The sequence below is a fragment of the Alosa sapidissima genome, chromosome 2 (assembly GCF_018492685.1).
Source record: "Alosa sapidissima isolate fAloSap1 chromosome 2, fAloSap1.pri, whole genome shotgun sequence".
Lineage (NCBI taxonomy): Eukaryota > Metazoa > Chordata > Actinopteri > Clupeiformes > Clupeidae > Alosa > Alosa sapidissima.
Window position 1 is genome coordinate 38,418,573 of NC_055958.1, and position 16,842 is coordinate 38,435,414.

Below are 16,842 nucleotides of genomic sequence, written 5' to 3' on the forward strand. Positions count from 1 at the left end.
GCAGCATATGCGTGTGGTTCAATTCAATAACGGTAGGGCCGTTAAACTTGCTTTAATACAGGCCTACATTTTAGACTTATTCTGAAATTCAGATTGTGTTAGGGGGACGGGATTATTAGCCAATTTCAATTGGACAATTTGACCGGAGAGATTTAATTTTGTCAGACATTTCATTTTTTTTCTGGACATTGTCTGGACAAATTCCGGCCAATGGAAACCCTGGTGTGTGTGTGTGTGTGTGTGTGTGTGTGTGTGTGTGTTGACGATGGGGTGGGTGTCAGTACAAAATGGTAAATTGTCTCTTCATATCCAGCAGTGTACTTCACTTTTTAATTGGGAAACAATAAATTCATTAATTAATACATTAAATGATTTTAATTATTAAAATATGGTGTCATGAGTTTTTTTTTCTTTAAATGCAAATCGAATACATTAATAATGATGTTGTATTAATTATTTCCTCAAGGTTTCCCTCAAGGTCCCTATAAAAATCATCATCTATATGTTTTTGTGGTTCTGTTATTGATCCAGATGGACACCAGAGGAGGCAGAGGTCCATGATAAACTCAGATCCATCCTGAAGAGAAAGACTCAGCATCTGATTGAGGGAGTACCAAATCAGGGAGATAACAGACTCCTCCATGAGATCTACACAGACCTCTACATTACAGAGGGGGGAGGAGGGATAAATGATGAACATGAGGTCAGACAGATAGAAAGATCATCCTGGAGCGAAGAAGCACAAAAGAGACCAATTAAATGTAGTGATGTCTTTAACCACTTACCTGGACAAGACAAACCCATCAGAACAGTGCTGACAAAGGGAGTGGCTGGCATTGGAAAAACAGTCTCTGTGCAGAAGTTCATTCTGGACTGGGCTGAGGGAAAGAACAATCAGGATATCCATTTCATGTTTCCTCTTCCTTTCTGGGAGCTGAATTTGATGAAGAAGAGGAAACTCAGTCTGGAAGACCTTATTCAGCAATTTTTCCAAAGAATTAAAGATCTAAAAATCCTCACCCGTTCAGAGCACAAATGTATGTTCATCTTTGATGGTCTTGATGAGTGTCGACTTCCACTAGATTTTGACTCCAATCTGATGTGTTGTGATGTGACAGAGCCCGCCTCAGTGGATGTGCTGCTGACAAGCCTCATCAAGGGGAATCTGCTTCCCTCTGCTCTCCTCTGGATCACCACCCGACCAGCAGCAGCCAGTCAGATCCCTCCTATATTTGTGGACCAGGTGACAGAAATAAGGGGATTCAATGACCCACAGAAAGACGAGTACTTCAGAAGAAGAATTCGTGATGAGAACTTGGCCAACCAAACCATCACACACCTGAAGTCATCCAGGAGCCTCTACATCATGTGCCACATTGCAGTCTTCTGCTGGATTACAGCCACTGTTGTAGAGAGAACATCAGAAGAATCAGAGAAGGTAGAAATACCAAGGACTCTCACTCAAATGTACACTCACTTTCTATTAATTCAGACAAGCATCAAAAAAGAAAAGTACATCGAGAGAAAAGAGACAGATGAAGAGATTATTTTCAAACTGGGGCAACTGGCTTTCCAACAGCTGGAGAGGGGCAATCTGATCTTTTATGAGGAAGACCTGAAAGAGTGTGGCATTGATGTCACTGAAGCATCAGTGTACTCAGGAGTGTGTACTCAGATCTTCAGAGAAGAATCTGGGATGTTCCAGGGGAAGGTGTTCAGCTTTGTGCATCTCAGCATTCAAGAGTTTCTTGCAGCTGTATATGTGTTCCTCTGTTTCAACAACAGGGAAAGAAAAATGCCAGACCAACAGGAAACATCTCAGCTCTCTGCTCTGTTCAAGGCTGCAACACTTCATGACCTACACAAGACTGCAGTGGATCTGGCCTTACAGAGTTGGAATGGACATCTGGACCTTTTCCTCCGGTTCCTTCTTGGCCTGTCACTGGAGTCAAATCAGAGTCTCTTAAGACACCAACTCTTACAGGCAGGAAGCCAATCACAGAGCTCAAAGGAGGCAGTCCAATATGTCAAACAGAAGATCAGACAGAACACATCAGACAGAAGGATCAACTTGTTCTACTGTCTGAATGAGCTGAATCAACATGTTGTAGTGGAGGATGTTGACAGGAGGGTACTCTGTATCCATGCTCTTACAAGGAGAGTGGACGACTAAGGAGTTTAAGTTTGGGATCTCAGAAGAGCAGTTGGATGACTTTGAACTGCAGAAGTACATTGATACACCAGAACAAGATCTGACTGAACTCCTCAGTCCAGATGACGTTCTTCAGAAGCTAATGCCAGTGGTCACAGCATCTACATCAGCTCTGTAAGTTAAGATTCAGATATAAAGATCATGTGTTGTTTAGAGGATGCCAACAGTTAACATCATTATTGTAAGTAGTCCTGTAATCTGTGCATGTCAATGCTTTGTGGCCAGAGGTCTAAATTAAGACCCAGAAGCAGACAAAGCTCAGATGGAGCAGACAAGATTGTAATTGAATATCTTTAATTATCTATAATTGAGTTATGAAGGGATATTGATAAGCAATAACTGCACCCAGTTTGCTAACCAAAGCATATAAATATAGAACACGTGGAATCCAGGAGACAAATCAGCTTCAGTGAACAGAACCATATGAATAACAGGTGTCTGTAGACCAATGTGAAGATTAACACAGGTCAACACTCAACTCCAAAACTAGAGATGTGCATGTATGTGTGTTTGTTCACATTAAAATTAAGGTGTTAATTCAATGTTTTTTACATTGTATGTATAATTTTTAGTTTCATTTGTAAAAAGGCTGGAATCAATGCTTTGTGTTTTCATGACAATAAACAGATGTGTTGTGATGTTTCTCCCAGGCTGACTGATTGTTGCCTAACAGAGAATACCTGTTCTGTGTTAGCGTCAGCTGTCAGCTCAACTTCCTGCAGTTTGAAGGAGCTGAATCTGAGTGAAAATAAGTTTCAAGATGCAGGAGTTCAGCATCTCTCAGATCTCCTCAGGAATCCCCACTGCAAACTGGAGGCACTACTGTGAGTGTTATCACACAGCAACATAACTGTGGGGTATAAAGATACTTGAATGATGAGTGCAGTCTGTGATTGGGAAAATAAGGGGAGTGTGAGGATGGCACAAAATAATGATTGTGCTATGGGTGTGTGTGTGTGTGTTTGTATGCATATCATTATTATCTGTATTTGTTTCTCTTTGTCTGTGTGGTGTAAGTACAATGACTGTAATAATCAGATTGTGATGTTTCTCCCAGGCTCACTGATTGTTCCCTCACAGAGAATATCTGTGCTGCGTTAGCATCAGCTGCTAGTTCAACCTCCTGCAGTTTGAAGGAGCTGGATCTGAGTAACAATTTACTTCAGGATGCAGGAGCTCAGCATCTGTTGGATCTACTCAAACATCCAACCTGCAAACTAGAGAAACTGGAGTACGTTTTAAACCCTGTCCACTTCAAGAACTACTATGATTTGGACATCCACATCGATCAACAATAAGGTGTCTCTCTGAAATGGTCATTTGGTGTGATTTCTAACATTCAACAGATTCTGATTGGCTGTGAAATTTCTATGGTTAAATCATCAAATGCTAACTACTAACTAACTAAAGACTAAGTATTGTAAATAAGTATGACTTTAGTTGGACTTAAATTGGCACAACCAACACAGACTCAAAATTGTCAGTAAGGCAACTTACAAAAACAAGTCTAAAAAGAAAAAACAATTAGCGGAAGTGTGTTCTCAGCATGCCACACCCCCAGTCAACATATTCTTAAAGACATTTTTACAGTTCATGTTTGTGTGTGGGTAAAGGTATGACTGTAACCATCAGACGGGTCATTATGTTTTTCCAAGGCTGATGCGTTGTTCCCTCACTGAGAAAAGCTGTGCTGCTTTAGCAACGGCTGCTAGTTCAACCTCCTGCAGTTTGAAGGAGCTGAATCTGAGTGGCAATGAGATTCAGGATGCAGGACTTCAGCACCTCTCAGATCTCCTTAAGAATCCTCACAACAAACTGAAGAAACTAGTGTAAGTATTACCACACATCAACAGAACTGAAGAGTGAAATATGGGCTATTAGGAATGCACATAAGAATACAAGTTACTCGAGTATCTGAGCATGTCATAATTTTGTGCTAAGTAGGCTAAGGGGTGTGCCTGTAGTACACTTTGATCCTACTTTTTTCATGTGTTTGACTCACAATTACTATGTGTGTTGGTGGGAGTGAAACCATATGAAGAACTGAAGAACTAGATGAAGTACACAGTGTGTGTATGTTTGTATAGCCTAAGTAATTTATACTTAACTAGTGTGTGTGTGTGTGTGTGGTGTAGAAGCATGTTAGTATAATAATCAAATATGTCATGTTTCTTTCAGGCTGTGCAGATGTTCCCTCACAGAAAAGAGCTGTGCTGTTTTAGCATCAGCTGCTAGCTCACCTTCCTGCTGTTTGACGGAGCTGAATCTGAGTAGGAATAGTCTTAGTGATGCAGGAGTTCATCATCTCTCAGACCTTCTCAAATATTCCCACTGCAAATTGGAGGCACTACTGTGAGTGTTATCTATGCCAAGTGCAATTGCACAGTAAATTATGTAATAATGTTAATGCAACACAATTAAAGGATAATTCCGGTATTTAGCACTTTGAGTCCCTTTTCTGGTTTGTTTTGGATGAACTAGAGTGGTGGACACTGAAATTTTGACGATTGGTCCTGTCTCGACTTTTCTGACTCGTTTTGAATCTCCTTTACTGCTTCAGAGTGGCTGCCTACGGGGATGCACAAACATGTCCTTAAAACAACCCTTAAAGTTTGTTTTCAAAACTGTGCAACTCACCCAGTGGTTAGTGGTGTTCATTGATGATTAAAAACAAATATATCGGCGCAATGTATGATTTCCAGCCGTGTTATTTGCTATTGTGGAACTATTTTTTCAGACACCTTACAACCGCATATAAAATTCCGCTCAATATTTGAGCCTGAAGCATAGACAGTAAAAGAAGGTCTCGTGGAAAGACTAGGCCTACAACCAAATGTAAAGAGCCCCCGTTTCCGGTGGCACAGTAATATCAACGTGCAATGAGTCTTCCAACAGAAATCAATGGGATTTTACAAAATGCCAAATAAAACAAGACAGAAACTGTATTTTGCTATGCTACTTGTTTTGGAACATCAACAAACACCACTAACCACTCGGTGAGTTTCACAGTTTTGAAAACGAATGTTAAAGGAGAATTCCGGTGTGATATTGACCTAAAGTGTGTTGAAACATGATACAGAGTGTGAACGTATGTCTCATAGCCCATCTCGGCTTGTCCCCTGCACTCCGAAATCTGGCGCTAGTTAGCCGATGCTACCAACAGCTTTTTCAATGGGGGTGCCTCGGGCATCGGCCTAGCCATGCAAATAAATCACTGTTTTACACCATTTACGAGGCTCAACGTACAGTATCTCCACACTTCATTGGTAGACTTCCGAGGGCCCTGACATTTAAAACGAGACATTGAGAACTTTGAAAAAGCACTGGTAGTTTACTTACAAGACTTATAAGATTTATACAGACAGTATCTTCACGAAGTTTAGCGTTTGCAGCCGTCTTGAATTTAGTCACGATACTACCACTGGTAAACTACCAGTGCTATTTCAAAGTGGGACTCAAAGTGCTAAAAACCGGAATTATCCTTTAAATACAGACAGATACATAAATACATATATGTTTTGTCACAAGATAAGTCCTGTTCCAATAACATAATAACTTTGATAATGAAAGATGTTATTACATTATTAGTTTGTTATTATGTTATCGGCTGGGTTAAAAATGCTTTAATATGTCTAATGTCTAACTAGTGATATAAAAGTAATAATAAACTCAACCTTAATTTATTGGATGCAGTGTCACACTTCAAAAACTACATTTGAAAATATTGTAATAATTTATTAAATTATTGGCAAAAAGTTTAAAGTTATTGGTTTAGAAATTGTATTAGGCTAGTGGGAAGTTATTTTATTATTGGCTTTTATCACATTGAAGTTATAAAACATTCTTATGCTGTTGGCTATTGCTATGAGTTCATTACTAACAAAGCATGATATTTTACTTCGATTTAATTTAAACCATTCTGTTCTTATAAGGGTACAAAATTACCCACCATTTTTTAATCACAATAAATGACCATAATGATGTGTTTAAAATTGTGTGATAGACACTGTAAATTACCAAGGTACAAAGAGTTGAAGAGTGTATTAGGGTCATTTTGACACAGAAGTTCAAGTAGAATCATTTATACACTACACAAAAAACACCAGTCAGGTATAGGTTAATGAGTGTAATACTATTATGTTTCTCCTAGGCTGTACGGATGTTCCCTCACAGAAAAGACCTGCTCTGATTTAGCATCAGCTGTCAACTCAATCTGTTGCAGTTTGATTGAGCTAAACCAGAGTGAGAATGAGCTTCATGACGCTGGATTTCAGCATCTCACTGATCTACTCAAGAATCCTCACTGCAAACTGGAGAAACTAGTGTAAGTGTTAACATGCTGTGCTTAGGAATAGCACCCTTTTGTGTCCCTTTAGTGGCAGATCAAATACAGTGTGTGGGGGACACTGTAATGTGTGCGTGCGTGAATATGTGTGTGCGTATGTGTGTGCGTGTGTGTCTGTGTGTGTGTGTATTTCTGTGTTACGGTTTTTTGTGCTGAGTAAAGCCTAATGAACACCAAACAGACTCCAAAGATCTATTAGAGATAGGTAGAGATAAGTGACTGTAATAATGAAATCTGTTGTTATGTTCCGCCTAGACTTGAGAGTTGTTTCCTCTCAAAGAAGAGCTGTGCTGCTTTAGCATCAGCTGCAAGCTTAACAACATCCTGCAGTTTAAAGGAGCTGAACCTGACTGACAATGAGATTCATGATGCAGGAGTTCAGCATCTCTCAGACCTCCTAAGGAATCCCCACTGCAAACTGGAAAAACTACAGTGAGTGTTTTTTGCACAACAGCAGGGCTGGTAGGAAGTGTTAGGGAATGAATGGACACAGGGGGATATGAGGGGTGTGAAGGAGTTGATGGAATTGACAAATTAGGCATAATTTGCACACATTTTATTTATTTTATTTCTCTGCACGCAAGAGCTGCACATATTCAAAATAATAAAAGAAAGTAAGCGTTTGAAATAATCCCCACTGTAAACTGGAAAAACTAGAGTGAGTGTTAGTACAGAACAACAGAGCCGCGTGTCGAGGCTTTCTGTGATAGGTAGAGGTGCATGGGAATGGTTTATGGATGCAGGGCGACAGGGGCGGAGTGGGGCACTAAAATCCACCGGGAAACTTCTGACGGCACCGGTACCCCCCCAACCCATCATGCAAGGACATATCTGGGTATCATAGCACTCCAATAGTTGCCTGTAAATTTAAAAAAGGCCTAGCCTAGACAATGTCAACCTAATAACACAGGTAATTAAATAATTGAAAAAACAGGCACTTTGAATAGTTTTGTACAAGAACGATTAAAGGAACTATATGTAAGATTGTGGCCAAAACTGGTACTGCAATCACTTTCAAATTACTGTAGAGCGATGTATCCCCTCCCCCTCCCCCCTGACTCGAGGTTGCCAACCCGGATGCCGAAACACTACTGACTTTGTGATTAGTAGATAGGTGGAGGGTGGCGCATCAGGCCAAAACACAATATGACATGACAAAACACAACATCATCAGTTGAGGGCTGCAAGTTCACTTTTTAAATGACAATATCCTGCTGTTGTCAGTGATATAAGTATTTGAAATGAACATGATTTCTTAATGTCTAGTGACATATTAGGGCCATTTTATGATTAATTGAAATACATTTCTTACATACGGTTCCTTTAAAGTAAGCCTATATAGTTGAGTTCCACAAACCATTTATCAGCCTGAGTGGCCCACTAATTAGTCATTAGGCTAGGCCTAGGCTACATATCAACATACGACTAGCTTGTGCTAGTTTCAATAACGTCAATGCTTTAGCTCCTAACCTTTCTCTCTGCCTTCCATCCATATGTAAAACAGCAAGCAACCACGCAAATCTGTCTTTACTGTCAAAACTCCTGTAGCTTTCCTCGAACTTGATCGTTTGTAGGGTCATGCCATTAGACGAGGGGCCGCTCATTTATCCCCCTACATTTCTGTAAATAGACTTGGCCTGCAATCGGTTCATTGGATAAACCAGAAACACATTCCCCATTCCCAGGAGGCTTTGCTCCATTCTAGTTTAGGCTTACGTTAATTTAAGTACAAACAAACATATTAAATTGTCATTTTTTATTTGTGATGAAAGTTCTGTAACGCCTAAATCAGACAAAAATGAATTAAGATAAAAAAAACTAAGGCTAGCCTACACAAAAATCAGCATGGGAGAGATGAGTGTGCAGGGTAACCATGAATGACATATAGACAGTGAGCAAGTGGTATAAATACTGGTTGGACTTTTTTCAATTGATAGTGTGAATCTCTGAGATTTTCGCGGAAGATTCTTAGTGCACTAGCCGAGTCGATGGCCGCGGACGACTTGGCCGCTGTAATAGCTCTATGTACGGTGTTCATTTTAGGACATCCTCAGACTCAGAAAAACATCGGTCATCTTCAGACAAAACTGCCTCAGCTTCAGAAAAACTTCTGTCATCTTCAGACAAAACTGCCTCAGCGTAAGAGAAACCTGTCATCCTCAGATAAAACTTCTTCAAACCAAACTGCCTCAGAAAAAGTGGAGTCAGGTCTCAGAAAATCAGGTCTCAGAAAAAACGCTGTCAGAAAAAAACAGAGTCAGACGAAAAAGTCTCAAATGAAAAGTTATTGTGGGGACAGAAGAAGACGACGGATACAGAACGGTGAGTTTAATATTATGCTTAATACGTTATTCTGTCACTGGCAGGGTAGGAATTTCACGGCGGCCACGACGGCCGTGAAGCCCCTTTGAAAATCATAGGTTTACAGGCCACGGTGGCCTTGGTGCCCCCTTCTTTCAATATTCTGCTTTGTGTCCTACTAATAGCGATTTTTATTTAGCCTGCGGCCTGTCAAAATAATCTTAGCATTCACAGCGCAAATTAATTTAGTCTTTTACGCAGTGGAGAAAGTGACATCGCAAGAAAGTGCGTCCAAATTCACCCATTCTTCTCAGTTGAACTACTCGCGAAGTAGCCTATTCATCACACAGACATCACAAGTGATGTCACATGAAAGAGCTTTTTCTCAGCTTTTAAACGATGTTAGCCGATAATTGCTGTGTTGAACGGTGACAGATGTTTTTCTGAGTCTTGACACCTGAGTCTGGTTTTTCTGACGCTGAGGCAGTTTTGTCTGAAGATGACAGAAGTTTTTCTGACGCTGATGCAGTTTTGTCTGAAGATGACAGAGGTTTTTCTGACGCTGAGGCTGTTTTGTCTGAAGATGACCGATGTTTTTCTGAGTCTGAAACCTGAGTCTGAGGATGTCCTAAAATGAACACCGTCTCTATGGGCCGGCCCGCATCACGTAGACTCATCGGCCGGACCACCGGGAAAACTGCCGATCGTCCCAATTGCCACTCCGCCCCTGCAGGGCGATATGGGGTTTGTGAGGGAGGCACAATTAATTAGCTGCAGTGTGTGTGTGTGTGTGTGTGTGTATTTGTGTGTGTGTGTGTGTGTGTGTATTTGTGTGTGTGTGTGTGTGTGTGTGTTGTATTGGTAGATGTCTGTGAGTGTAATCATCAGATGTGTCATTATGTTCCTTACAGGCTCGTGAGTTGTAACCTCAGAGTGAGGACCTGTGATGCTTTAGCATCAGCTGTCAGCTTGACCTCTTGCAGCTTGAAGGAACTAGACATGACTGACAATGAGCTGCCTTATGCAGGAGTTCAGCATCTCTCAGACCTCCTCAAGAATCCACACTGCAATCTGGAGAAACTAGAGTGAGTGTGCTATGCTTTTTATGTCATAGGTGTGAGCACTCTATGATCAGTGAAATAGGTGTAGTATGTGAGGGTTGTAAAACAATAAGTGAGCCAGTGTGTTTGTGTTTGCATGGAAGTTCACTCGAATGTATGTTTTGGGCACCCTTGGATGAGTGAAGTAATGCTGTGTTCCAATTGTACTCATAACTCATATCTCCCAGTTTGGAGCAATAACGTCCCCTTAATTCCCACTTGATTGATTTGTTTTGCAGGTGTGTCATAAATGCAGTTTTAATTATGTCTCAGGCATACTAAATAATCCCCTCTGTGTGTTTCTATTTTGTCTTCTAGGGTCAAAGGTTTTACCTTCAGAAAGGAGAGCCTCTGCTAGCAACTTTCTTTTCTCAGATGCTGCGGCTCAGAGAACAGGTCTAGTAGGATCCAAGAGCAGAGAATATTGAGACTAATAGAAAAATAAAGAAGAATTATTTACGCCAGTTACTTAGGAATTGTTCTGTGAGGTTAGAAGCACTGTGTACCTTCTTCTCTTTACACTCTTTCTGACAGACTGATTCTGTTCATGTGCGTGTTCAACCATGCGGAGATTCTGTTCATGTGCGTCGGTGTCGTTCACACATACATGTATGACCGCATAATGTCAGCATGTTAGCATCCTATCTGAATCACCCGAAGGGTCAGACCTCTGTTTGACAAAGCTCTGGAGAACGTGTCTAAAGCAGCTATTGTGACCACTGGGATTAAACAGGTTAAAAGGGAAATAAAAGGTCAATGAAGTCTTACAGTTTGCAATTTATTAGAGAGGGAGGAGAGGAAAGATACAAAATAAACAACAGTTCCTAAAACAAATACAATGTTTTTCACTCTCTATTCTAAATGATCGAACATGGCCTTGCTCATTGTTGACCTCTGGTGTTTGTTTTTGGACTCTACCAGCCTTTTTTAAGCCCCTGCCCACACTGGCTGGGGGTCACAAGCCTACATTTTTCTAAGCTAGATGTACCTATTTCATGTGTTAGTAACTTTAAGGTTATTTTGTAAAAATATATATCCAAAGAAAGATTATCATCAGCCTCCACTCTGACTTGTACTCCACTCTGACTTGTAGCACTTGTTCCAAGCGCAGCTCATTCCGTCTTTTCCTTGATGAAAGTACAAAGAAGCCATTACCAATCACATTCTCTGTACTGCACATGTGGTGAAGAGAACACAAGTGGACACAGAGAGACACACTCACGTTTGCACAGTAGGTCAGTCAGATAGCCAGACAGTCTGCTGAACTGCAATGTATAGCAGTACTGCCAAAACAACAGCAAAGCAGTTTATTGCTGCCCTTATGCAGGCTGATTCATCTACTGATGATCCATCTGAAAGAAAATACATAAGATTACTCTAGGGAATAGAATTCATGAATCTGGAAGAAAATCATGAAAATCGTTGCTTGCACAGTACAGTAATATCAGTTGTAAAACAAGTGTATGTTATATACGTTTTCTTGGCCTGTGGAATATATATATATAGATACACATGGTCTTACCCCAGACTACTGAGAAGCTGAAACTTTTAGCCTGAATTTTACACAGGTATCCCTCTGTGTCTTTGAGATTAATCTGAACTCGGAACTTCACCTGAACTTTTCCATCTCCATTTAGACGTGGTCCAATCAGATTCGTCCCACCGGCCAGAGGAAGCCCATTTTTAGTTAACTGGATCCTGACTCCTGATAGATAGATAGATAGATAGATAGATAGATACTTTATTGATCCCCAAGGGGAAATTCAAGCATACAGACATCACACACAACATTCACTAACAGCAGAAAAAGTAATTAAAAGTATATAATATAAAAAACACAACTGAGCAATAAGGACAGTAGAAGATAAAGAATATACTAAAATACAAATTACACTAAATCTAAATCAATTCTAAAACAGTATCCACATAGTGGGTGATTAAGCATGAGGCGCTTGCAATGACTGAGGCAGGGACTGAGCCTGTGAGTCTCTGTGCATAATAAGGTAAGGTGCTCTGTGTGAATGAGTGTCATGGTGATGGTGCAAATGAGTAAGTCCAACAGTGCAACAGTGCAAGAATAAAGTCTAGAGACCAGCATAAAATAAATATGGACATATAAGAGAGTAGGCAAGGTAATATAAAAAACTATATATATATACAGTATATATATATAACTATATTAAGTAAAGGTATAAGTGTGGCTACAATCCGGCTTGTGGGATGGAGGGAGGGGTTATGCATATGTGCTAATATAGCACACAACAGTGAAGCAGTAAGACAGTAGTAAAAAGTGGCTAGTGGACAGACAGTACACAAACATGGAGAGGCAGACAGTCTATGTGGAGTCTATCTCTCCTCTTCCCTTAAGTGAAGCATTGAACAGTTCAATGGCCCTGGGGACAAATTACTTCCTCAGTCTGTCTGTTGTGCAAGGCAGTGAGCGAAGTCTCCAGCTGATCAGGCTCTTCTGCTTAGTAATAGTGCTGTGGAGTGGTTGACACTCATTGTCCAAAATGTTGTTCAGTTTGTTCAGGGTCCTTTTGTCAGATATTGAAGTGATGCACTTCAGTTCAGCTCCCACTACAGAGCCAGCTTTCCTTACCAGCCTGTCAAGTCGCCTAGCATCCTTCTTCTTTGGGCTTCCTCCCCAGCATACTACTGCGTAGAAGAGGACGCTGGCAACAACAGACTGGTAGAACATCCTGAGGAGCTTGCTGCACACATTGAAGGACCACAGCCTCCAGGGCTAGGGGGCCCCCGACCTGGTCTCAGCGCGTTTGCCGGTGGGTCAAGCGAGAATTTCGTCCATAGAGATTGAATGATGTATTTTGCGTGCTCCTGTCCAGTTGTACAAACAGTAGGCCTACATCTGTACATGTAGGCCCTATGCTATGGCCTTATAAACAGCGGATCTGTAGAGTGAATCAGTATTGGCTGACCAGTCCAGTTTATTGTCCAGGTGGAGACCCAGATACTTGTAGGTGCTTACCACCTCCACATTGACCCCATCAATGGAGACTGGTAGCAGAGTGGGCTTAGACCTGCAGAAATCCACCACCATCTCCTTGGTCTTTGAAGTGTTGAGTTGAAGGTGATTGAGTTTGCACAAAGTCCTCCACCAGGCTCCTGTACTTCTCCTCTTGCTCGTCCCTGATACACCCCACAATTGCAGCATCGTCAGAGAACTTCTGCATGTGGCATGACTCGGTGTTGTAGCAGAAGTCAGATGTGTACTGGGTGAACAGGACTGGAGAGAGCACAGTTCCCTGTGGGGACAGGCAAGGAGGCATCAGGCGGGGGCAGGGCGTGAGGTGATGGTGGCTTAGGTCGTTGGATGTCACCAGGATGCAGAGCTGGAGAGACTGGGAGGTGGGGGTATGGCAGGCACGCAAACAAGAGCAGTGTCTGAGTCAGCAGGGGGTGGTGGACAGACCACTGCCATTGTAGCTGGAGCAGGGCAGTTAAACCTGTTGTAGAAGTGGTTCAGCTGGTTCGCCCTGTCCAGGTCCCCCTCCACAGAGCTGCTGCTCTTCTTAAGGCCAGTGATAGTCTTCATACCGTCCCATACCTCCTTCATGTTGTTTTCCTGCAACTTCTGTTCCACCTTCCTTCTGTAGTCCTCCTTAGCCTCTTTAAGCTTGACTTTGAGTTCCCCTTGCACGCGCCTCAGCTCTGCCATGTCCCCCTCTCTGAACGCCATCTTTTTCCTATTGAGAAGGGTCTTGACATTGCTGGTTATCCAAGGCTTGTTGTTAGGAAAGCAGCGTACTGGTGGGAACAACCATGTCCATACATAAGTTCAGGTAGTCAGTTATGCAATGTGTGACCTCTAAGTCCTCTCCATTCTGTAACACACTCCAGTCAGTGCACTCGAAGCAGTCTCTCAGAACTTCATCCGCTTCAGGTGTCCACTTCCTGAAGTTGCGCGTGGCAACCGGTAGCCTCTGTACTTTGGGCTTGTACATTGGCTGAAGATGAATGAGGTTGTGGTCTGACTTTCCCAGTGGGGGAAGGGGGGTGGCGCTGTATGCATCCCTCACGTTTGCATACATGAGGTCTATTGTCCTGTTTTTCCTTGTAGGGCAGTCAACAAACTGGTAGAAATTTGTGAGTGTGGAATCCAGTGTTATGTGATTGAAGTCGCCAGAGATCACAAGGTAGGTCAAAGGCTGTCACATGACACTGTAAATATGAGACAGTTCTTCCTGGGATGTGTTAACCTGAGCTACACCAGATGGATTGCTTCACATTTGCTCAGCATATTCATCTGGGAACGTTCCATTGGAGAACTTTTGGGCAAAAAAAAAAGGGGCAAAAATACTGGTTAGCTGATTGGATAAACCATCTGTCTATCACCACCTATGTTGCTGATAGACGGGCCAAATCAAACAATCAGATCAGCGAAGCACATGACGTACTAACAGAGCGTCGACGAAAATAGAACCACAAGCTAGGCTACCCTAACCTAAACCCGCCTCAAAACCAGTGCTAATTGGCCCCAAATACGGCTCCAAATTTTCTCTATCGCACAGTTGAGTCTGGAACACACACAGTTGAGTCTGAAACACACACTGTGTACAAAGAGAAGTAGCGTTTGTAAGAGAGAGGTCTCCTAAGACAACCACTGAATGGAAATAAAGGTTGGGTTTTTTTCCTGGATCAGTAACATAAATGTATTATTTGTCAAAAATGTTTACAGTGTGACTGTTCTTTACCCATTTTCAGTTTCAGGCCTTGCTCCTGGACTGCTCACATGGTTTAAATGGTATTTACATATAGGTGGAAATATTTGTGCCACATGTTATTAGTTGAAAATTACTGTTGTAAGCTTATCTGACCTTTGCAATTCATGGACATGTACATATTGGGTTCACATTTTTGTTTTGTTTTTTAAATACATTTTTGGGGGCTTTTCATGCCTTTAATGATAGGGCAGTGGAAAAGTGACAGGAAGTGAATGGGAGAGAGAGCAGGGGTGGGATCCGGAAAGGACCACGGGGCGGGAATCGAACCTGGGTTGCCGGCGTACGGTGCAGGTGCCTTAGCCAGTTGCGCCACAGCTGGGGCCGGGTTCACATTTTTAACTAGAATATATTATAGACTGATTCAATTTGACATGTAACATCCTTGGATGATACAAAATATATGTGTGAAATGGAATTAACCTTCACATATTCACTGTAGCACCCCCTACAAATCCTTTTCTTTCCTCCTCCTGGCAACACACAAGCAGCTAGAGGTCTCAAATTTCACAAACTATTTTATTTTTACCCCCTTATCAATATATGTGCCACATGTTGGTATTAGTTGGTAATAACTGGTGTAACCCTATCAAGGCCTGTCTAACCTATGCAAATCAAGGACATCTGAAACTAGGGTTAGCATTTGTATCTTGCATACCTCCTAGACTGATTACATTTTGCAATTGACATCCGTATATGACACAAAATTTAAGTGTGTAGTAAAATCGCATCTCACATATTCACAGACTCTATAGCGCCCCCTAGAAATCCAATATTTCCTATATTTGGCTCCGCCTCCTGGCAACACACAAGCCATTAGATGTCCCAAATTTGACAAACTAGTTTGTTATCATCCCATGTATTCAAATATGTGCCACATGTTGGTACTGTCTTGAATTAACTGGTGTAATCCTATCTAGACCTAGCTGACCTATGCAAATTATGGCCATCTAAACCTAGGGTTAGCATTTCTAACTTGCATACCTCATAAACAGACTAAATTTGGCATGTGACATCTATCTATGACATAAAATATACAAGATAAGTAAAATCACATCTCACACATTCACAGACTCTATAGCGCCCCTAGAAATCTACATTTTCCAATCTTTGGCTCCGCCTCCTGACAACATACAAGCAGCTGGAGGTCTCAAATTTGACAAACAAGTTTGGCATAATATTCGCATCCTCTTACTCCTTTTCTTCCTCCTACTACTTCACCTCAATGTCCTATTTTTCAGCCTCCTCTAATTCTTACCTTTCTCACTCTTCCTGCTCCCTCTATTGTACCCATTGTACATGACCTGTGGCTTAGTGCTTAGGCTGATTGCAAAGTGAACTAATTATCTAAAACAGTTTTCACATGGGAAAGTGTGCCAGAGAGTTGTCAAAATAGTGAAAATAATAGCCATACATGTGTATAGATTTGCTAGGAGTGTTTTGCTCATTTGGAAATTGAGTGTAAAGCATAGAGTTGTGTTTACAGTTCTGCAAAAAGAGTGCTGTGTAGTGAATTGTGCCTGCAGTTGTGCAAAGTGTGTGTTACAAAATTGCAAACTGAGTGCAAAGCAGTGTTTGTGCTTTTAGTTTTGCGAACTCAGTGAGTGGTTTTGCTATAAGTATTAATAGTTTTAGAAATTGTGCTATAAGAATCACAAGTTGTGTTTAAGCATTCAGAAAAAACTGTAACATCGTTAACATTATTAGCATTTTTTTACAAAACTGCTAGAAATCATTTGCTGAGTTAGCTAAATAACTTGGTTACAGTTTTTTTCAAATGCTTACACACTAAATCTTTGCTTGTCACACAATTTTCTAAACATGTCGTCCAAACATCATAACCCCACACCAAATCTGCAAAACCATACACTAATTCTCAGTGTTTGACTCAGATTTGCGGTTGAAATGTTCAGAACCAACGCAGATACTTTGAAAGAAACACACACACACACACACACAGAGAGACAGGCACACACACACACGCACACCTTTCTTTGGAAGAAGCAAAGTAATTTGATAGTAGTCAGTCATTTCCGTCTTAGGCAAAATCAGCTTTTTCAAAACTCCATGTAAATCTGGTGGTCATTGTATTTTGCTTTGTTTTTTTCTTGCTGGCTGTAACATACTGTATTTGCAACAGCA

The 16,842-nt window shown here is 41.3% G+C and overlaps 1 protein-coding gene across 1 annotated transcript; it reads left to right on the forward strand.

Annotated features, from left to right (window-relative positions):
- Window positions 1-265: 265 nt before the first annotated feature.
- On the forward strand, window positions 266-10,430 carry LOC121697387 (NACHT, LRR and PYD domains-containing protein 3-like). Its single transcript, XM_042078894.1, is given in 11 exon segments — window positions 266-270; window positions 532-2,121; window positions 2,123-2,326; window positions 2,863-3,036; window positions 3,270-3,443; window positions 3,868-4,041; window positions 4,391-4,564; window positions 6,363-6,536; window positions 6,813-6,989; window positions 9,770-9,943; window positions 10,277-10,430. Coding segments are annotated over 11 exon segments (3,060 nt in total). The 3' UTR covers window positions 10,317-10,430.
- The last annotated feature ends 6,412 nt before the right edge of the window (window positions 10,431-16,842 follow it).